This window comes from Vulpes lagopus, chromosome 15, assembly GCF_018345385.1.
Source record: "Vulpes lagopus strain Blue_001 chromosome 15, ASM1834538v1, whole genome shotgun sequence".
NCBI classification, from domain to species: domain Eukaryota; kingdom Metazoa; phylum Chordata; class Mammalia; order Carnivora; family Canidae; genus Vulpes; species Vulpes lagopus.
In genome coordinates this window covers 27601792-27623698 of record NC_054838.1, presented here as the reverse complement: position 1 = coordinate 27623698, position 21907 = coordinate 27601792, and the positions used below count along the sequence as shown (strand labels likewise).

Here is a 21907-nt window from a genome sequence, read left to right as displayed (position 1 = left end):
AGACTCCTGAACTCAGCCTTCGAGGCCTGCGGACTCAACCGTCCTCCATTCTCATTTGCCTCCCGTCTGGTCTGTGAGCTCCATGAGGGTAGGTTCTGGACATTTTTACTCTTCAGCTTTCTGCGGCCCATCAGGGAAAGGAAGTCATGTTTACCTAGCAAGTGCCATGGGCCAGGCCTCTCTGACCAGGTACTTTACATACACAGCAAGCCATGACGTCAGATGCTATTAGTCTCCCTTTGCAGATCCGCAAACTGCGTTTAGAAAGATCAAGCAACCTGCCAAAAGTCACACAGTGACGTGACTGCCAAAGAAGTGAGGAGATGAAGGGATGGGTGGCTGAGCACGTGCGTTCTTGGCTTTTAGCCACCAGGCCCAAGGGGCACCTATGGCAGGTAGGCACACTTGGTTGCCCATCCGTCTCCAACTCTTGGGGAGCCCCATCCGGGCACTGAGTGAGGTGGAACCCCATGAACTAACTAACCACAACCACAGCCTTTGGAGGTGTGTGGGAGGCCGACTGCTGTCCCCTAGCCTGTCAGAGCCCCAGCCCCGCCCTACCCCAACACCAGTCAAAGCTCTGTGCCAGCCCAGTGGTTTCTGCTTGGCAGCAGCTCAGGAAAAATAAGCTGGCACTCAGCCGGCCTGGGCCTGGATGTGGCAGGAGCAGGTCATGAGGGAGAACCTGGGAAATGCTTGAGTCCGGCTCAGCCATGCTCTGCCCATGCTGTTGGGATGTCACGGAGCACTTTCTGGATGTTTGGCCCCTTGGACAAGGATCTGGAAAAGGAAGCCAGCAGAGGTATCACCAATGAAAACAGCAAGAAGTTACCTGACATGCACTGGGTCCAGGCTCCACGCTGGTTCACCATACTTCATTCTGGCACCAACCCCAAGAAGTAGCTACTATCTTCCTCACTTCACAGACAGGGATACAGAGGCTCCAGTTGACCTGGAGCACTGCAGTCCAGAGAGAGGGTTGGGGTGAGAAGCTGGGACCTCAATGTGCATAAATCTGAGCTCTCTGGTGGCCAAGAGGGACGGGGGGGGCGGGGAGGTTTAGACATCTTTCCTGTTCCTGCACCCTTTCCTACTCATGCTTTCATTGCTGTTCAGGCCTCTCCTTAGGGAAGATTTCCCTGACCTCCTTCCTGGGCCACCTGCTATCAAGTTTGTCCTCTCTGGACTGTCCCCATCTACACAGGCCTGTACCCACAGTGAGCCAGTTGGGAGGAAGTAACGATGGCAGCCACCTAGGGACTCAGAGATTCCAGCTTCTACTCCCAGCTTTACCCTGATTTACCACAAGGCTTTGGGTGGTCACTTTCCCATCTGTAAAATGGGGCACCCTGTGTCACAATCAGGGCTGGGAAGGGAAACATTCTATCCTTGGAACTAGGGCCCAGAGGAGGGCCATGAGCTTTGTCTCCCAGGCACCCTCACCCTTGGGTCAACACCTAGCAGGGCAGAGCACCTGTGACTACCGAGGGCCAAGGCATCTAGGAGAAGGGGTGGCTTTAGAGGTAGACATGCCTCAACCTCTAATGCAAAAGACAAGACTACCACTCGGCACTGGAAACCAACCTGAGCAAGGTGGTGCCTGGAAGAGAGCACCCAGATGGGCCTGGACTTAGCTTTGTGGACAGATGGGGCTCAGATCCCCGCTCTAACAGGCTGTGGGACTCTAGGTACGCCATGTAACCTTCCTGAGACTCAGTTTCCCCAAACATAAATGGGGACCTTACTAGTCCCAGACAACTGTTTTTTATCTATGCTTCCCCTCCCATCCCTAGCCTCAGTTTCTCCATCTGAGAACTGGGGACTTCGACGGTACCATTTCACAGGACTGCTTCAGGGTCCCGGAGCTGATGGAGGAAGGCGAGCGTGGACACAAGAGCACAATCAGAGAGGGGAAGTGACCTGCCAGGACTCGTCAGAGGGGGTGGCCGCGGCGTGGGGAACCCTGTGGCCGCCCCAGGGCCAGTGAAGGGTCATTTCCTTCCGCGTTCAGCCCCGCCGGCACCTCTCCTGCTTGCCCACCCCTAAGTGCGGCGGCGCCGCGGCGGGGGAAATCGGGGCCAGGCCGGATTTCCTCCGCGGACCTGCAGCTCCTAGAGCGCCCCCCGCTCCCTCCCCTCCGGACCCCGCGGGGCCACGAGCTGCACGTGCGGCCGAGGCGGTGGCGGTCGGGGCGGCCTCGCCCGCCCGCGCCTCCCGGCGACCCCCCCCGGCCCTGTCACCGCCCCTGCCTCCCGCCCCCTGCCAGCCGCGGTTCCAGCGGGAAGGTGCTTCACCCCCTCGCGCGTTCCGGAGAAACCGAGTCACGCGGGGGCGCGCCGGCCGGCGCTAGGACCCCGCGGCTTGGCCGAGGGGGGGCGTGGTGGGGCGGGTCGGCGGGAGAGGTATTTAAATTGGAGCCCGAGCCGCCCCCTCGCGGGTCGGGTTCCCGTGGGGCGGTGGAGCAGCCGCGGGCCGCCGCGGGCCGTGACCCCGGGGTCTGGGCGGCAGGTTTGCGCAAGATGTGCCGGGGCTGCGCGCGAGAGGAGCGGCGGCCGCGCTGAGCCAGGTAGGAGCGCCCGGGGCGAGGGGCCGCGCGGGGCCGGGCCGGGCGGGGCGGGGCGGGGCGGGGACCCCGCCGTGCGCCCCTGCAGAGCGCCGGCCGCCGCGGCTCCCCCCGGCGCCTCCCGCCCCGCCGCTCCCGCCGCCGCCCCCGCTGCACGCGCCGAGCCCCGCAGGACCCGCCCTCGCCCCGAGGCTCCCGTCGCAGCTGCTCTTCCCGCGAAGGCAGAGGCCGGCGTTCCTATTTGACAGATGGCAAAACTGCGGCAGGAGGGCCGGCACGCGCTTTCCCGGGCGCTCGCAGCCAGTCACGGGCAGGGCAGGATTTGAATCCAAGGCTCTTACCGCCGCGGGACTCCCGCCGGCCGGGCGCGTCCCCGCGCACCGCAGCTAACAGCTGGCCCGACTCTGGGGTGGGGATCGGCCGCGGCCGAGGGGCACCCACCTCTCCCGAGGGGCTGGCCAGCCGGCCTTCTTGGTGACTGGTAAGATGCGAGGGACCCCCACCCCCACCCGGGCTGCCTGAAATTCCGCCATCACAGCTACATTCCTTTGGGTTAAGGTCTAATTCCCCCGTGGGATGCACATGTCTCCAGAATGGGGCTTGCCCTTAGTGATTCACTGCTTGGTATGAACGTCCACAGCAGCTCTCCCAGGACCCCACTCTGCTGGTGACTGGGGCTGAGAGGAGGGAGAGGAGCACCCCAGAGCCCAGCCCTGGGAGCCTGCCTGTCTGTAGGGGTCGGGGTGCCGGTGGGGGGTCGCTGGATGTGGTTAGGGAGGGAGATCTTGGCCTGCTGTAGTGGAAACATTTGCTCTGGAGGCAGACCGACCAGATTCTGAATTCATCTATTTACTGCCTGTGTGACTTTGGGTAAGTCACCTCTCTGAGCTTCATTTTCCTCATGGGCAAAATAAGGACAGTTCTATAGGGAGCAGACTACTAGGCACCTGATGGAGAAAACACAGCCTTTGGGTCATGTGGACCTGGGCTAACCCCCCGCCCCCACCCTCAAATGCTTATGAGCTGGCTAACTGTGTGCTAGGTCTCTTTCTGAACGTCAGTTTTCTCATCTGTAAAATGGAAATTATGGTAACCACCTTATTGGGTTGTGACTTCAAATGAGATAATACAGATCAAGTGCTTAGAAGAGTGTCTAACACCCTGAAGTAGTAGGGATAGGCTTATTACAATAGTAGGCATTGCCCCCCTGACACACACACTCCCTCTCCCTCTCTCACACACACACACACACACACACACACACACACACACACACACTCGGGTATTTTCTGGTATTGGTCCTCCCAGAGTCCTGAAATGTCTCCTGCCTTCTCTTTCCTAGGCTACTAGTCTGCAGGCCTGGGGCCCCTATCCTCGGCATGCCTCACCTGTGCCGTTTGGCCCTCTGGGTCATTGCCCCAGGTGGGGAAGACCATGTGTCCAGGACACCTTCATTACCATTCTCAGCTTTATCGTCACAATGGTTAGGGGAAGCCAGTGGCAGAACAGCCACCAGGAGACTTGCTGTACGGATGGGACACTTAGGCCCTGAAAGGTTAAGGGACTTACCTGGGGAGCGCAATACACAGTAGTGTCTGGATGTAAGCCTGGGTCTAAGTGACCACAGTCTTCCCTCTTGAAAGTCACATGCTACACAGCGAGTCTGGGGCACTCCTGAAGGGTGCCCACAGATGAGATGCCAGGGCAGATTTCCCCGTGCTAGAGGGGCTTCTGCAGGATCCACAGATGCCCACCTTGGGGGTGGGGAGAGATTTGGCAGGCAGAAGAGGGGCTGGTGAGGGCGCCTTTGAGCAGCACTGCCTTCAGGTTCAGAACTAAGCCAGGTCCCTCCTTGTCCTGACCTCACAGCCCCCTGAAGTAGAGCTTCTACCCCTCTCTTTGCCATTCTTTCAATAGATGTTTGGTGAGAACCACTTAATAGACCCCTGTTCTCATAGAATCAGAAATACATTAGCAGGAAGTGATCAATGCAAGGAAACAATGAAATGTGTGAGAATCCAGAGAATAGCATTCCAGGCAGAGAGAGTAGCAGGGGCAAAGGCCCTGGGGCAGGAATGCACTTGCTATGTTTGAGGAATGGTGAGAAAGCTAGAATTTGGTAAGGGCAGGGCAAATGGGAGATGTGGTCAGGGAGGAGATTGTGTAAAGCTTGGATTTTATTGGAAGTGCTCAAGCAGTGAGAGTCACACTCCAATACATGATTTAAAGGCATCAGCCTGGCTGTGTATGGAGGACAACCTGGAGGGGCCAGGGTGGGAGCGGGGCTGTTGCTGCTTTCGAGCCCAGGGCTTTGGTGGTACCTCAGTGCGGAGCAGTGGTGGAGGAGGGAGGTAGCCGACCCAGCGTCTGTTTTTCAGGCAGGGCAGACGTAACCTGCTGATGGGAAGAAGTGTGGCTGGGAGACGAAGGGAGAGTCCAGAAGGAGTGCTCTTGCCACCGTCACCTTGTGTCAGTTCTCAGTGGCTCCCTGGCCTGCCTGGTGATGTGAGATGGATCCCAGGGGAGACTGAGTCCTCTTTGCCCTGGGCCACTTCCCACAGGAGTGGGTCAGAGGAACTAACCCCGCAGAGCTCAGTGCTGTGCTCATTGGAACCTCAGGGTCTGTGGAACCTGGAGGATGAGCTATACATCGGCCAGCCTTGGGGAATCAGAGAGGGCTTCCTGGAGGAAGTGATATCTAAGCTGAAACCCAGAGGATGAGGAGGCATTCAGCACAAGAGAGGGGAGGAAGTGAAGGTTTAGGGCAGTGAAAAGGTGCTCACAGAACCGAAGGAAATAGGAGGCTGCCATAAGCCAGAGTGGGAGAGGGGACAGTGAGAAGTGAAGCCGAGGGGGAAGAGCTGGCTGGGCAGGCACGCTCCCCAAGGGCCTCAAAGGTCCCAGTGAGAGGTTTCCATTCAATTCTGAACACACTAGCTTTCAAATGGGTGGTGATGTTCTGCTTTTTAAACAGCAGAACCAAATTTCCTGTGAACACAGGTGAGAGGCGAGCAGCTGTGGGGGGCAGGGGGCCCAAGGCCCCAAGCTGAACCCAGGGAATGGGGTTGAAAACACAGCATGGTGGCCCGTGTGTGTTTGGGCGAGAAAGAGCCTCAGAGTAGCCATCTTCACTTAAAATTCATCACAAGGATAGTAGTGGATCCTAAAAGTCGAAGACCTAGCCCTCACAGGTCCTATAGATGCTTCTTCTTCTAAAGCACCCTTCAGAGTTGCAACTCAGCGCTCATTTATTGAGTAACTTTCTAGCGTAGAGGTTCAGGGTACAGATTGCCTGGGCCTGCCACTAGTAAGCTGTGTAGCCTTGGTCCTGCTACTTGATCTCTCCAAGCCTCGGTTTCCCCATCTGCAAAATGGGAATCGTCATCCTAGAACCAAGTCCTTGGATTACTATGAGGATTAAGTGAGTTAATACATGTAAAGTATCGAGAAGAGTGCCTGGTGCGTGATAAGGGCTTTGTAAGGGCACTTTCATTTGATCTTTAGCAAAACTTAGGCAAATTGGCATTAACCTGGTAAGAGGAAACTGAGGTTCAAGACTTGTACAAGGCCCCATAGGAGCAGGAGCAGGTCAGTGGAGGGAAAGAGAGCAGTTACGGGTGACTAAGTCTAGTGCTCTTGGAAGGCTTTATGTATCCTCCCTTGTTAACACTCAGTATGCATTCTGACACTTCTCTGCATTTAATTATGGCCCCAGGTCGGAGGACAGAGCCAAACTTGAGGAGGCATTCAGTTAAAATATGAAAGGAAGAAAGAAGGAAACAGAGAGAGAGAGAAAGAAAGAGAAAAGAAAAAAGAAAAAAGAAAAGAAAGAAAGAAAGAAAGAAAGAAAGAAAGAAAGAAAGAAAGAAAGAAAAAGAGAGAAAGAAAGAAAAGAAAAGGCTTGATGTATACTCCTAGCACTTGGCCCAGGTCCTCAGTGAGTGAGCCCCTAACAGCACAGGGAATCAACTCTGCTCAGGGCCTGTGAAGTTGCCCTTACTCCACCTCAGCTGCACACAGAGAAGACACCAGCAGGTCTGAGTGGCCCCCTGCACTGGCGGTAACTTCAGTGAAAGTAAAGAGCCTGGAGCCTACTCCTGGGGAAGTCCACAGCAACAGTGCTGGGGGCAGGGTAGGCCTCCTGGCGGAGCTTCCTGTCAGGGCTCCAGGCCCAGCCTTCAAACAATGGCAGGGACTCCAGAATCAGAAAATCAAAAGAAAAAGGGCAAAATAAAAGTCCAGGGGTGGGGGGATTGAGGAATTCCGTTCCAGGGCCTAAGAAAGTAAGATGGGGGACCTACTTCTGACCTGGGTGGAAATGTAGTCAGAGGCCTAGCTACCCAGCTCACCCCATCCCAGCCCTGAGCTTGGCCCAGGGCAGCCCTTAGAGTCCCTCTGTCTCCTGTTCACCCCCTCCAGGTGGTCTTCCAGCAGGTAGGGTCTTTTGAAACCTACATCTGACCAAGTCACGCTCTCGCTGCCTGGAGTGACAGCTTAGCACCTTGGCCCTGCACTAGAGATCCTCTGGGATAGGCTACAGACCCCAGCACCCATGGCTGCCTCACTCACAGCACCTTTTGTCCAGCTCTGGCTGTGATGTGGGGCTCCCTGAAGGATGGGAGCAATGGGGGCTGGCAGTGGAAACTAGTGGTCTTACAGTGTTCCCCTTTCCTCCCCACCCTCTGCAGAGCCATGAGCCACCAGATCCTGCTGCTTCTGGCCCTGCTGACCCTGGGCCTGGCCACCTCCCAACGAGACAAGGTGCCCTGTAAGATGGTAAGCAGCCCCGCCCAGGTGGGCTAAGCCCCCAAGACTGTCCTCCTGTCCCAGCCCTACAGGCCAGAAGTCAGAGGAGTTAGAAGAGGAAAGGGAATGCATTGAACACATTTAAACCTTGCATTTAATGAGTACCTGCTAGGATGTTTAAACACTTTATTATGTACTCGGAATCCTGTCAGGTAAGTACCATTACTCCCATTTGATAGAATTGGAAATCGTGGTTTAGAGAGGTTAGATGGCTTGTCCAGGTTCAACCGGCTAGGACCAGTGGGGCTGAGATTGGACTCAATTTCCCCAAGTTGCCCCTGCAGGGCAGCAGACCCCCTGGGCGATATAGAATATGTGTATGTGTAGGGAACTAGAGGTTGGCTATCGGGGTCCCTCCTGGGCCAAATCCCCTTTTCTTGACTTGGGCCCAAATGCTGCTTTCCTGATGGAACACCTCTCACTCATTGCTGCTCAGATCCAAAGCTGCCTCCTCCAGAAAGCCCCACCCTGACCGCTCCCAGGCTGATGTGCTTCTGTTTGCTCCCCGTCCTGGACTCTCATACTGAGCAAATGGGATAGCTGGTGAATGCATCCAAGCCTGTCTCACTTGCTGGACCAAGAACTTCTTCTTGCGTAGCAGGTTGTCCAAGGGCAGCTCTGAACTTGGCTCTGTTTGGAAGCTCAGAGTTCAGGGAGCAGTGGGCACCCTTAGAAACCAAGTTCTGTGAGCCACCCTGGCCTGCAAGCTTCCTCCTGGTTGGGCAGCCCAGTGCTGCCCTGCCTACCAGCAGCCCCCGCTGGGCCTCATGGGCACTGGGGTAGAAAGCAAGTATTAGGCCCTGGGCTTGGCCAGCTTTGTGTCCTGGCTCAGCTCTCAGGGGCTGGTGTCCTGGCAGCTTTTAATATCCTGAGGTGAGGCAGAGTGGGGGTAACGTGGGTCCCAGTACAGTGCCCCCCCAGCAAATGCTCAGTAAGTGCTGGCTGATACTATATACTGAAGTGCTGAAGAACAGTAGGAAAAGGAACTTGCACTGGTACTTGGGCACCTCTGACTCTCTGATCCGGGGTAAGCTCACCCCCGAGCCTCAGTTTCCTTAGGTGGGTTCAACAGGGTAAATAATGCATGCCAGAATTAAACGAGGCAAGGGGTCTGTGTACCCAGCCATGGAGCCTGCCACAGAACTAGTGTGCCACGACAGTGGTGGTCATGGTGTTCCTTTTGCTGTTTCTTCCTCAAGTCAGGATGGGCCGGGGAGCTGAGGATAGGGATGAAGAGGCTGTGCCTAGCGGCCCAAGCTGGTGGAGATGTCGTGAGGAGCCAAGGGGCAAGAGCCAGGCATGGCTGGCAAGGTGGCTGGGCTAGGTATGTGGTTTAGAGGGGCATTCAGCTGCCCGATACCCTCGAGAACGCTGCTTGGCTGGAGGTGCTAGGGCCAAGTGACTGGACTGCCAGGACCAGGACACCTGATTAGTCAGGTGCCCCATGAGGGCAGGTCTGCCCCCCCCCATCCCACTCCCACCCTCCCACACACCTTGGAGCTCTGGGGAAGAAGCTGAGAGCTGGGCCGGCAGGGAGCGCCCAGGCTGGTGTTCCTGTTCCATGGGCTCTGCCACTCACTGTGACCTTGTGCCAGTCACTGCTGTCTTCACTTTTGTCTCCCCATCTGGGAAGTGGGAAAGCCAGAGTCTTTTTTACTCTACTGGTCTTTAACTCTGGTTAGAATACATGGATTCTCTTTTCTTTCCTTTTAGAAAGGTGATGATTCAGTCCCTTAGCCCTTTACCAAGCCACAGTGGTGTCCATGACTCTTTCATTCATTGAAAAAATTTATTGAATACCTTTAGTGGGCCAGGTCCAAGGCATCCACATCCATCACACCGACCCCTGTTGACTCTGAGCTCCCTGCCTAGCAGGTCCTGCCCAGGCTGCCACAGTCAGGAGCCAGAGCTATGAGAGAGGGAGTGCAGGGCTGTGGTACTCCCTCAGAGCCCAGGGAGGGCTCCCCACCTGCCAGGCTCAGTGCCCCAAACACTAAGCCTCAAGCCCTGCAGATCTGGGTGGGGAGGGGTGAGGATAACCAGAGTGGGGACCAGCAGGGAGGAGGCCCAGAGGCAGGTGTGGGAGGGCACAGAGGGCAGTGGTCAGGTGTGGTCACTGCATAGGGCTGGGCTGGAGGGGGCTGGGAGGAGAGGGGACAGGTCTGCAGGGGCTATAAACAGCCTTAAAACCTGCTGAGGGTCCTGGACTTGCCCTGGAGGGTTTAAGCAGAGTAGCATGGAGAGGAGGTTTCTTGTAGCAATTGCCAGGAATTTGGCAGTTGGAGAGGTCAGAAGGGGTCTGTGGATACAGAGAGCCCGGGGTAGGAGTGGGCCTGCACTGGGTGGTTGTGGAAGTCAGACCATTTCCTGGAAAAGTCTGGATTCCTGGGCTCTTTGAAAAGATGAGAGGGAGATTGTATTTGCACAGAAAAAAAGAAAAAATCGGGCTCCTTCGAAGTCACATGTGCTAGGAGGACAAAGTTGGCCTTTGGCTATAAAACAGATATACGTTCAAACCCCAGCTCTGCTCCTCCTCAGCTGAGTGATCTCAGAGCCCCCTACCCTCTCTGAGTTTGGGTTTCTGAAAAGAGGGGTGACCATATCTGATGGGCTTGCTTTTGTGAGGCTCCAGTGAGACTGTGGGCCTGAACGAGCTAAATAAAATGTAATACACTGAGTCAGTGCTGGGGAAAGGTGTTACTCTGTGGATAAGAAGCCTGGAGTGGTAATGTGACTTGGTGAGGCTCACACAGCAAAATCCTAGTCTTGTCACCAAAGAAGGTGGGTTGGGACCCTGGCCATCTTTCCCCCTGCTTCCTACCCCCTCCCCTCTCAGGGGCCAGTCTGGACCAGGCCATGGTGGGCAAGGCCACTGATGGAAGTGGGTCAGGTAGCAGCAGCAAAAAGGAGGTCTCATCTGGGGATAGGCAGTGAGAAAGGCAGGCACTAGGACCCGGGACTCTGCCCCATGGAATGAGGGCTTGAATGAGGTCTGAGGGTAGGAGGCCAAAATAAAAACTGATGAGAGAGTGCAAATTGCATTTTGGAAACATTGCTCCCCCAAAATGGTTTCTGGTGTAACAGCAGCTGGGTAAATTTAACTATCTGAGCACATAAAAGGAACCCAGGATGTGAACCAGAAGGCCGCAGGTTCCTGCTCAGTCCTATTATTCACTGGCTTGGGGTGGTTCTGGGTGATATATGGCTTAGTTTCCTGTAAAATGGGGCAATAGTCAGTGTAGGATGTTTTGTGAGTTCATCTGTCCTCTTGTCTGTCTGTCATTTCTATGTCTGTGTATCCATCAAACTTCCTTAAGTCCCTCCCTGATACCCAGCACAGTACTGAGTGCCAGAGACAGGGGCACGGAGAAAGCTAGGGATCATCCAGACGAGAGATGATTGGGCTGGGGTGGAGGAATGTGGAGCATCTTGGGAGCCAGAGGAGAGGCCTAGCTAAGCTAGGCTGGGGGGTGGGTAGGGGTTGGGGTTGAGACATCCTTCCTAGAAGATGTGTCGGGTTCCTCCCCTTACTGTGTCCACTAATGCCCACTGCTCTCCCTGACCTCTCCAACCCACCCCAGGTAGACAAGGAGGTCTTGTGCCAGGGTCTTGGCCTGCTCCAGGTCCCCTCAATGCTCCCGCTGGACATCGAGGCCCTCGACCTATCTGGGAACCAGCTGCAGAGCATCCTGGCCTCACCCCTGGGCTTCTACACAGCACTTCGACGCCTGGACCTGAGCACCAATGAGATCAGCTTCATCTACACCGGTGTCTTCCAGGCCCTGCCCCACCTGGAGCACCTCAACCTGGCCCACAACAACCTGGCAGTGGGCACCATGCTGAACGCCCCCAGCCTGGGCCCCCTGCCTCATGTGACATCTCTGGACCTGTCCGGGAACAGCCTGTACAGTGGCCTGGTGGAGCAGCTGCTCGGGGAGGCGCCTGCCCTGCGCACCCTCTCGCTGGCGGAGAACAGCCTGACTCGCCTGGCCCGCCACACGTTCCGGGGCACGCCTGCGCTGGAGCGGCTCGACCTCCACAGCAACGTGCTCATGGACATCGAGGATGGTGCTTTCGAGGCCCTACCCCACCTGGCCCACCTGAATCTGTCCAGGAATTCCCTCACCTGCATCTCCGACTTCAGTCTCCAGCAGCTGCGGGTACTGGACCTGAGCTGCAACAGCATCGAGGCCTTTCAGGTGGCCCCAGAGCCCCAGGCTGAGTACCAGCTGGCCTGGCTCGACCTGCGGGAGAACAGACTGCTCCGCTTCCCGGACTTGGCTGCGCTCCCGCGACTCATCTACCTGAACATGTCCAACAACCTCATCCGGCTCCCTGCAGGGCCATCCCAGGGGGGCGAGGGCATCCACGCACCTTCAGAGGGCTGGTCGGCCTTGCCCTTCTCCCACCGCAGCCGCAACGCCAGCACCCACCCCCTCTCCCAGCTCTTGAACCTGGATTTGAGCTACAATGAGATTGAGCTGGTCCCTGAGGGCTTTCTCGAGCACCTGACCTCCCTTCGCTTCCTGAATCTCAGCCGGAACTGTTTGCGAGCCTTCAAGGTGCAGCGCGTGGGCTTCCTGCCTTGCCTCGTGTACCTGGACATCGGCCACAATGCGCTGGAGACGCTAGAGCTGGGCTCCAGGGCCCTGGGGTCTCTGCGGACGCTGCTCCTCCAGGACAATGCCCTGAGGGACCTGCCCCCCTACACTTTTGGTGGCCTGGCCAATCTGCAGAGGCTTAACCTTCAGGGAAACCGGGTCAGGCCTTGTGGGGGGCCAGGTGAGCCCAGTCCCTCAGGATGTGTGGCCTTCTCTGGCATCTCCTCCCTCCGAGTCCTGAACCTGGTGGACAATGAGATGGAGATGCTCCGGGCGGGTGCCTTCCTCCACACGCCACTTACCGAACTGGACCTCTCTGCAAACCCAGGGCTGGATGTGGTCATGGGGGCCTTGGCAGGCCTGGAGGCCTCCTTGGAGGTCCTGGCCCTGCAGGGCAATGGGCTAGCCATCCTGCAAGTAGACCTGCCCTGCTTCAGCTGCCTTAAGCAGCTCAATCTTGCCGAGAACCGCCTGAGCCACCTGCCTGCCTGGACACAGGCCGTGTCCTTGGAGGTACTGGACCTGCGGAACAACAGTTTCAGCCTGCTGCCAGGCAGCGCCATGGGCGGCCTGGAGACCAGCCTCCGGCGCCTCTACCTGCAGGGGAATCCACTGAGCTGCTGTGGCAATGCCTGGCTGGCCGCCCAGCTGCATCAGGGCCGTGTGGACGTGGATGCCACCCAGGACCTGACCTGCCGCTTTGGCTCCCAGGAGGAGGTATCCCTGAGCCACGTGCGTCCTGAGGACTGTGAGAAGGGGGGACTCAAGAATGTCAACCTCATTATCATCCTCACTTTTGCACTGGTCTCTGCCATCCTCCTCACCACACTGGCCACCTGTTGCTGTGTCCGTCGGCAGAAGTTCAACCAACAGTATAAAGCTTAGAGAAGCCAAGAGCTGCGGGACAGCTCAGCCTGGAGACCTCCCAGGTCAGCTGGGGCGCTGGAGGCACGGACAAGGGTGGGGACTGACCCAAGGTCACACAGTGAGCCAGGGTCTGAGAACTCTGGTCTCTAACTTCTGGCCCAGGGCTCCTTCCCTTATGTCCTGCTGTACTGGTAGGGAACCCACTTCCCAGGCCACACATGTGGTCCAGCTGTGGCAGCCGGAAGTCAGGCAGTTTCAGGAGTGACAGAGAATAAGGTTGACAGATCTGACCGACACATGTTTGCCAAGCATCTGTTTTGTGCCACATCCTGCTCTGGGCACTGGGGACGCTGGTGAATGAGACACATCCCTGCCCTCGAGTGTCCCCCAGTCCTGGTGGGGAGGTGGTCCCAAAGCCATGCAGTGACCACGCCGAGTGTGGAAGTTCCAAGGCTGCTGAGTTATGGAGAGTCCTGCCCCGGTGGGGCCGGAGCACAGGAGGGACAAGACCAACAAGACTGGTCTGAGACGTTTCCAAGCAGACTGTTTGTCACATCTTCCAATAATGACTTTCAGCTTCTCTGGAACATGTAGAGCTTGTGACCGGAAGAGAACTGGAGCCACATGAGTACATCTTGGATTCAGCTCTGAGGCCACAGCGGCTCCAGCAGAGCCTGGTTAAGAGGCTGTTGCCCGGGTTCTGGCCCTGTGCTGGACCATTCCATTTCCTGCTCCCGACAGGCTCTTTCCCTGCCTAGCATGCTGGGGTTGCACACAATTGCCCTAGCCCCCCAGCTCCCTATGCAGGCCCCCTGTTCATCCCCAGCCCCACCCCGGCTGATGAGCCAGGAGTCAGAACCCTAGCGATCCGGTTCTGTTCTGCACCAGGCTTGATGGCAGCTGGAACATTGACAGCCTCTTTCGGACAGCCCTCTGAGGTTGGTATTTTAACCCATTTTACAAAAACTCCCTCCAGGGTCCTCCAGCTAAGAAATGCCATACCTGAGATTCAGGCTAAAATCCTCCTGTCTCCAGGGCCTGCCCTTTGCCACTGCGGGGGCTGTCTGCTGTTAGGTGGACAGGAAACGGCCCCACATTGAGGGAGCAGGGCCTGGGAGCATCCTGTGCTGCACTTTCCCACCCACTCCTCTCCCTCGTCTCTCCCAGGCAGGCAGACACAGGCTCTCTTCTCCTTCTCGGCCTCAGTTTCCCTTATTCCCACCTTTGTAGACCGATGTGTGTTCATCTTTTTCTCTTGCTTCTGCATTCCCTGGTCCTCCATTGAGCACAACTGGCAGTTTGAGACCATTGAGTCCAACCTTCCCATTGTACAGATAGGGAAACTGAGACTGAGGAAGAGAATGGAGTTTGCTCAGAGCTTCACGAGCCAGTGGCAAAGCCTGTGACAAAAGTGGATTCAGACCTCATTGAGGGTGTCAAGGGAAATTGGGAGCTGGACCTGAGTGATTTCCTTCTCTCTCAGCTGTCATATGACAAGATAATGCTGGCCCCAAACACTCTTGGGTCCTCATCATGCAGGGACTTTTTCCCTTAGAAAAGTGGTAGAAAACCCCATCTAGATATAACCCTCTATTTCTCATGGCGTTGGAATCATGGGCTGTCTAGGAAGCCCTGGGGGTAGCCCAAGACCCTCTGTTGTTGTCTTCACTATCTTACCCATGTTTGGCCCATGGTCTGGCTCATGATGGTGCTTGGTAAAGTGTGAGACAATGAAAACAGCCCTCTCTCTGCCCCATTTTACAGACAAGAAAACTGAGGCCCAGAGAGGGTCAAGGACTCAGGGAGTCAGTGGCAGAGCTGGGGCTAGAAGCTGGTGTCCTGGCCCCAGCCTGGGGCCCTGGTGGTGTGTGGGGCAGCCAGGTGGACCCAGTCCTGGTTGGGAATCACAACCACAGGTGCTCACTGCACAGAAACACTCTTCCTCAGGCCTGGAGTGAAGGGGTGGGCCCCTTCAGGCCTGATCTTTGAAAACACTACACAATGCTGCTCTCACCTCCAGGAGCCAGGCCACAGTCTGGCCTGGGGACCAGCTCTTTGTATAACCCACATGAATGTATTAAAAAAATAATTTTGGAGAAACAGTGGGGCCTGCCAGCATCTTCCTTATTGCGGATCATGGGCATTATTGCATCTACTTGAACCCTGCTCCCTCTACTTCCATCCGGGTCTTTGAATCCTCATGGCAAACCCCTGGGGAGATGGGCTGAGGGCCGCTGAGGGGAGACTGAGGCTCTGGATCCTCACCGCCCTCGCCCTTGGGGCCCAGCCCTCATTCCCCTGCCACCCCCCTGACCCTCTCACTCAACCAGCGCTGACCCCACCCTGCCCTTCCTGCTTGGGCAGCCCCTGTGCTCAGCCCCCTGCCTCATGGCAGAGGCCATCCTGTCTGTCCTGCCCGCCCTCTGGGGCCCCCTCTGCAGCCTCTCCTCTCTCTCTGTGACTTCCTTTCCCATCGTGGTTGTGTGGAAGACTTGCCGAACTGAAAAATAGTAAAAAGACCCCTAAGCCATTTTCCCTTTCCTTTTCTTATTTCATGGGTAAACTTCTTGGCGAAGTAGCCCCCTCCTTCTCCCCTCCAATCTCAACTCGCCTGGGGTAACTTTGCCCACCCTACCCCCACGCTGGCCTGGCTGAGGTCACCAAGGAGATCCTTTGCTGAACTCTGTGCACCTTCTGGACTGCCCCTCCTCGACCCCTCAGCTGCAGGGGTCGCTCACCCCATCCTCCCCGTCACCCATGCCCTCCCCTCGGCACACTCTCCTGGCATCCAGGCCTCCCACACATGGTTTCTGCCTTCCTCTCAGTCCACTCCTTTTCAGACTCTGCTACAGGATCACCTTCCTCAAGCCATCTGAATGGTGATCACCAGGACTCTGTCCCAGGCCATCTTCCCTCAGGAATGTCATCACCCTCATTGTCGTAGCCATTCCGTTGCTCTAATGATGCCCACATCTCTGGCTCCAGCCCCAGCCGGCCTTGGGCATCTGGCCCTGATACCCTGAATCCAAGAGGCCTCCCCAGCTGGAGAGCTAAAGGTCTCCCAATGGCCAGAGAACTGAGTGAGTGGCCAGGCCGCAGTTCAAGACTGACCTTGGAAGAAGAGCCAGGGAGCAGGGGGTGAGGGTAGGAAGAAGAGCTTTCCTGGTTCCTGGAAGGAAGCTGGAGGGTGAGGGTGTGGGCTCTGAGGTCTGGGGAAGGGACAAGAGCCACCTCACCCATGGTGGGGGTGGGGCTGAGGAGCTCTGAGGTGGAGTCAAGAGAGCAGGGCATTCCCCACCCTCTACTTTGCAGACCCCTGTGCCTGTCCTCATGTGGCCCTGTCTCCCCGTCTCAGCTGCCTGACACCCAGACATTGCCCTCTTTGGCGGCACCTACTTTCCCTTCCCTACTTCCTCTCCCTCTTCCTTCCCTTCCTCTTCCACAAATCCAGCTCAGTGATGCTCCACCTCCTTTATCCCCCAAACATCCTGGAGATTTCTCCATGGCGGCTTCTCTGGGCCCTGACCTCTCCCCTCCCAGTTCCTACTCCAAAGGATAATTTTAAATGCCTATTTCATAGATGGGGCTGGGCGGTGAGAAGGCATGTGACTCAGTTCGCTGGCACACAGCAGGTGCTCAGTGAAGGCCTAAGGGAAGTCAAGAGCATAGGCTGCACTCAGCCCAGGGCTCTGCAGACCTCCAATCCAGCTGGAGCCCACCAGGTCCCTGGCCCCTTTTCCTGGCAAACAGGGGAGTTTGTTCACCTGGCCAAGACCCCCAACAAGGCAGAAATTCCTGTTTTCAGCCAAACATGGACACAGCTGCCAACTAGGTCATCAGAGCATCCGGCAAGTCCCAGAGAGAGGGGAGGCCCTTGGCTACCCATGTTGCAGCCTGCGGTGCCAGGTCACCCAGCCCATTCAATTCAGTAAGCTGTAATGGGGCTCCTGAAGGTGCGGGGCCCCGCAGGCCTGGTGGGCAGGAGGCCTGGTGGGCAGGAGGGAAGGAAGGCAGCACCCAGGGCCCATGAACTGCCTCAACTTCTTGGTCCCCTGTGCTGTCACACCCCTACCCCCACTCCCCAGGGGGCCACGGTCTACTTTCTGTGCCCCTGCCCTTCAGGCAGCTCACAAGGACCCTGCAGTCCATCTCTCTCTGGCCACCTCCGCCCCTGTGCTCAGAGCTGACAATTATTGGCCGTTGCCAGGTTGGCCCTACACCAAACACTTGATGTACATTGTTATATGCAATTCTTACCATCTTTGAAGAGATTTCTATTACTATTAACCTCATTTTAAAGACAGTGAGACTTGGGGATCCCTGGGTGGCTCAGTGGTTTGGCGCCTGCCTTCGGCCCAGGGCGTGATCCTGGGGTCCTGGGATCGAGTCCTGTGTCAGGCTTCCTGCATGGAGCCTGCTTTTCCCTCTGCCTGTGTCTCTGCCTCTCTCTCTCTGTCTGTGTCTCTCATGAATGAATAAACAAAACCTTAAAAAAAAATAAAGACACTGAGACTCAAGGTCCCACAGCTGTAAAACATGAGAGCTGAGACTGGAACCCAGGTATGCCCTGCTCCAGAGCAGCAATCTTTTTTTTTTTTTTTTTAAATTTTATTTATTTATGATAGTCATACAGAGAGAAAGAGAGAGAGGCAGAGACACAGGCAGAGGGAGAAGCAGGCTCCATGCGCCGGGAGCCTGATGTGGGATTCGATCCCGAGTCTCCAGGATCGCGCCCTGGGCCAAAGGCAGGCGCCAAACCGCTGCGCCACCCAGGGATCCCCAGAGCAGCAATCTTAACCATGGGGTTCCCCACCTCCCAACACCAGGCTCTCTCCCACCTCCTCCACCTGAAATGTCTCACCCGCCCTGACCCACCTGCCAAACTCCTGTGTCAACCCTGGCCTGTACCACCTCTTCTGGGGAGTCTGCCCTGATTTTCTTCTACAGCCCCAGGCTGCTGTGGGCCACAGTGGTGAGGATCTCTGCCTGATATGCCACCAAATTAAGAACTCCTGGAGGGAAGTTCTACCCCAGTCCTCTCTATGTCCCCAGGCCCTGTGAACCAACACAAACTGTGAGTTCAGAAAAGGTTTCCTGAATGCAGGACCCCAGCCCTGCAGGACTTAGACATTTGTAGGGATTAAGATCGGCCCTCAGATAGAGAAGGGGGTCGTGGGCTTCTCAGACAGGTGCAGGGGACGTGGAGGACACAGAAGGGGATGCAGGATGTGGCCTGCCCAGGGCAGCAGTAACCAGTGAGGAAGCAAAGGAAAAATCTTCTCTCGACATCCTCTACTTTCCTCCACTTTCTTCTTGCCTCTGGGACCCTGTCTTATCTTCTCTTCCCTTCCTCCTTCCCCCTCTTCATCTCTCCTTTCCCTCCCTTGATCATCCCCCTCCTAACCCAGAAGCAGTTGGGGCCGCGGTAGCTGAGGGTGGGGAGGGGCAGAGGGGAGAGAGAGGGAGGGAGGCCCGAGCTGTTTATAGGAACTGGAGCAGCTCCATCCATCAGCTCTGTTTGGAGCAGGAGACCAAGCATAATAAATACCTTGGCTCCTCCCCAGCTGTGCTTTTCCTGAACTTGGCCATTCGAACTCAAATCTCTCTGGCCTGCTGGTTCTCAGGACCCAGCTCCCACCCCACCCCACCCTCCTCCCACCTCCCTCTGCCCTGGAAAAGAGTCCCGCCTCCAGGACCAGAAATGCAGGGCTAAGTCTAGGCTCTGCTTTGGGTGTAAGGGCAAGTCCTGCCACTTGTCTGTGCCTCCATTTCCCCATCCCTAAAACGGGGTCATAATCACTGCTCACCAAATGCACAGTGCTGTTCACATTGTAGGCCTGAGTCGCTTGAGCACCTACTCTGTGCCAGGCCCTGCAGGGTTCCTGGGAACAGCCAGACAGGGCCTCTGCCTATTGGGTGGAAGGAGAGGCCACACCACATCACAGGCAGGAAGTGGTCAGCGCCGTGAGGGAGGTCCAGATTTTGTGCTCTGGAAGATTGTTTGCAGCAGGGAGCGGCCCTTCCAGCTGGAGGAGTGAAGGAGGCTTGGAGCACATCTGGGCTGGCCAGGCGGGGAAGGCTAGGATTTCAGCTCACGGAGGTGGGGAGAGGCTCTTCCAGGCAGAACAAACGGGAGCCAAGCAAACTCGGGTCTGGACTGGGCAGACAGGAGTGTGCCTATGCCAGCCTCCTCCCCAGACTCCCACTTTGTCCTCTCTGGTCCTTCAGCACTTTCCATCCCAGCCTTCCAGCCTCCTGGAATCTTCCTTCCTTCCCTGGAGAGCTTCGGACTCATCCAAGCCGTGGATGTGTTCCTGGAATTCGGCAGTCATGTCCCAACCCCACCCCACCCTCCAGCGCCCCACCGAAAGCCACCCCAGAAAGTGGAAGACTCAGATCAAGGGAAAAATCACTGGCCAATAGCACATGTTTCTGGAATGAACAAGGGAATAAATGTATAAAGGAATGAATAGAAGAGTGAGTCAATGAGAAGGAGAACAAGTGAGTAAGCGAATTACTACATTCAAGGGACGTTTCTTAAGCGGCTTCACTCACACTAGGTGCTGGGCAAACACGACCCCGCCCCTCGCCGCACTCGCTGCCTGTTGGAGGAGATGCACGTCCACACCCGGGCTTGCACGCGCACACAGCGCACACGGATCGAGACAGCTTGGCACCTGTGATGAGTCCTATGCGGGGAAACAGCAGGGAGGTGTAATCGAGATGGGCAGGCTGAGATGTCCTCCCTGAGGACTCCGGCTATAAGCTGAGCCTCGAGGAGGACTTGTTGAGAGAGTGGATTAGTATTAGTCCTTCTCGCCTCTTGCCCTCATTCCTGTGGAGTTGCCAAAATGCCCAGGAGAGTAAGAGCCGCATGCTAGACCCCGAGGCCAATTTTCATGCACTGAAAGCAGCCCCCTCCACTGAAACCTTCTCTGTCTTCTCTGCCTCGCAATGCGTTGACTGTACTGTTCTAGAATCACCAGAAAAATAGGACAGGCCACATATAGATTAGCGGGAGTGATCGCCAAGGGAGGGGGCCCAGGAGTCAAGCATCATGGGGGTGAGGGGGCTAGGCTGCAGGGTGAGAGTCCAGTTCCAACGACCCTTGCTTTTTAATTTTGGGACCGGTGGGGGAGGCAGGTAGCACGGGCTTGGCGCCCTCCTCCATTCCGGCACCAACCATATGAGCTTGGACCAACCCCTCTCTTCCATCCTAGGTAACTTCAAACCTTCTCATATCTATGTGGGTTTAGACACCTGTGTGTTTTCTCCATAATTATCATTGACAGACACATTTAAATTATATGCAAATACACACATACATGTATCATAGTTTTATAAAAATAGGATCATAGTAAATATGTTTTCCTACATCTTGCTTTTTTTTTTTTTTTTAAGATTTATTTATTTATTTATTTATTGAGAAAGAGGCAGAGACACAGGCAGAGAGAGAATCAGCCTCCATGCAGGGAGCCCAACATGGGATTCGATCCCGGGTCTCCAGGATCACACCCTGGGCTGAAGGCGGTGCTAAACCGCTGAGCCACCCGCTGGCCACCCGGGCTACCCCTGCATCTTGCTTTTTTAATTGAACAACACTTCAAGGAAATCCTCCCCTCTAATTCATTTTTTTAATTATTTATTTATGATAGTCATACAGAGAGAGAGAGAGAGAGAGAGAGGCAGAGACATAGGCAGAGGGAGAAGCAGGCTCCATGCACCGGGAGCCTGACGTGGGACTCCATCCCGGGTCTCCAGGATCGCGCCCCGGGCCAAAGGCAGGCACCAAACCGCTGTGCCACCCAGGGATCCCCTCCTCTAATTCATTTTTGATGGTACATAATATTCCATAGTGTGAATATTCCATAATTTATTCAGCTGTTTGCCACTTAATGGAACATTCACTTTTTAATCTTTTTTTTTTTTTTTGCAACTATAAACATGCTGCAAAAACATCCTTGTTCATATGCCCATATCTCTGGGAGTTGTATTTGTCAGATAAGTTCTTACAAGTAAAATTCTAGATCAATGGATAGATATTATATATATGATGTATATGATTTTAATAAAGCTTACTTTTTAAAAAGAGTCCTGTTTCACCCTTCCATAAACAACTTATGAGAGTATCTTTTCTGCACTTCCCTGCCAGAAATGCGGGTGATATAAAGAGAGACATCTAGAGAGTCATCTCTCATTGTTATTATTTTTTTTAAAGATTTATTTTTATTTATTTGAGACAGAGAGAGAACAGGAGCACGGAGGGAGAGGGAGAAGCAGACTCCCTGCTGAGCTCAGAGAGCCCAACTTGGGGCTTGATCCCAGGAGATCCTGGCCTGAGCCCAAGGCAGCCACCCAGGCACCCCCACCCCGGCGGCCCTCTCTTTGTTAACATTAAATCACATTTCTCTACTGCTGGATCTGAGCAGCTTTTCGTTTCCTTGTTTGCCATTTGGATGGGTTCTTCCATGAAACATCCATTTTTATCCTTTGCCCATTTTTCTGTTATCTTTTCCTTGTCGATTTGTAAACCTCATTGTACACTGTAGTTATTCAACTTTATCTAGCACTTTTATAACAAATGTTTTCCAAAGCTCTCTTTTGTCCGTTGACTGTGATTGTGTATCTTTGCCCCACAATGCTTTTCGGCCTCACTTCTCCTTTGTAGCTTGATTCAATTGTTTCACTCAGATTGTTCGTATAGTCTTCTAAATTTTTTTCTTCTTTTATTTTTTTTACACTTAGATCTTTAAATAATCTGAAATGGATTTTTGGTTATGCAGTTGGGTAATTGGTCAAATTTTGCTTCCAGATGAAGAGTGATTGTGCCAGCATCATTTATTAAATAATCAAAGGTTACTCTATCAAATATTAAATTCTGATATATGTTTAGTGTCTATTTCTGGATTTCCTCCTCTGTATATTTCACTGATCTAGATCTATTCCTCTATTATTACTCTAGTGATTGATTTTAGAGTTTGTTCTGAGATGTATAAGGTAAGTCCTCCTGCATTGCTATTATCGTCCATAAATTTTTGGCTATTTTCAGGCATTAATTCTTCCAAATAAA

General features: G+C 55.0%; 1 protein-coding gene across 2 annotated transcripts; it reads left to right on the top strand.

Annotated features, from left to right (window-relative positions):
- Positions 1 to 2413: 2413 nt before the first annotated feature.
- LRRC32 (leucine rich repeat containing 32) lies at positions 2414 to 14939 on the top strand. 2 transcript variants are annotated; one of them, XM_041730294.1, is made up of 3 exons: positions 2414 to 2566; positions 7252 to 7339; positions 10951 to 14939. In XM_041730294.1, the coding sequence occupies exons 2-3, from the start codon at positions 7256 to 7258 to the stop codon at positions 12853 to 12855; spliced, it is 1989 nt and encodes a 662-aa protein (XP_041586228.1). In that variant the 5' UTR covers positions 2414 to 2566; positions 7252 to 7255; the 3' UTR covers positions 12856 to 14939. The 2 variants fall into 2 exon arrangements, with proteins under 2 accessions (XP_041586228.1, XP_041586230.1); XM_041730296.1 differs by lacking the exon at positions 2414 to 2566 and adding an exon at positions 2653 to 3044.
- The last annotated feature ends 6968 nt before the right edge of the window (positions 14940 to 21907 follow it).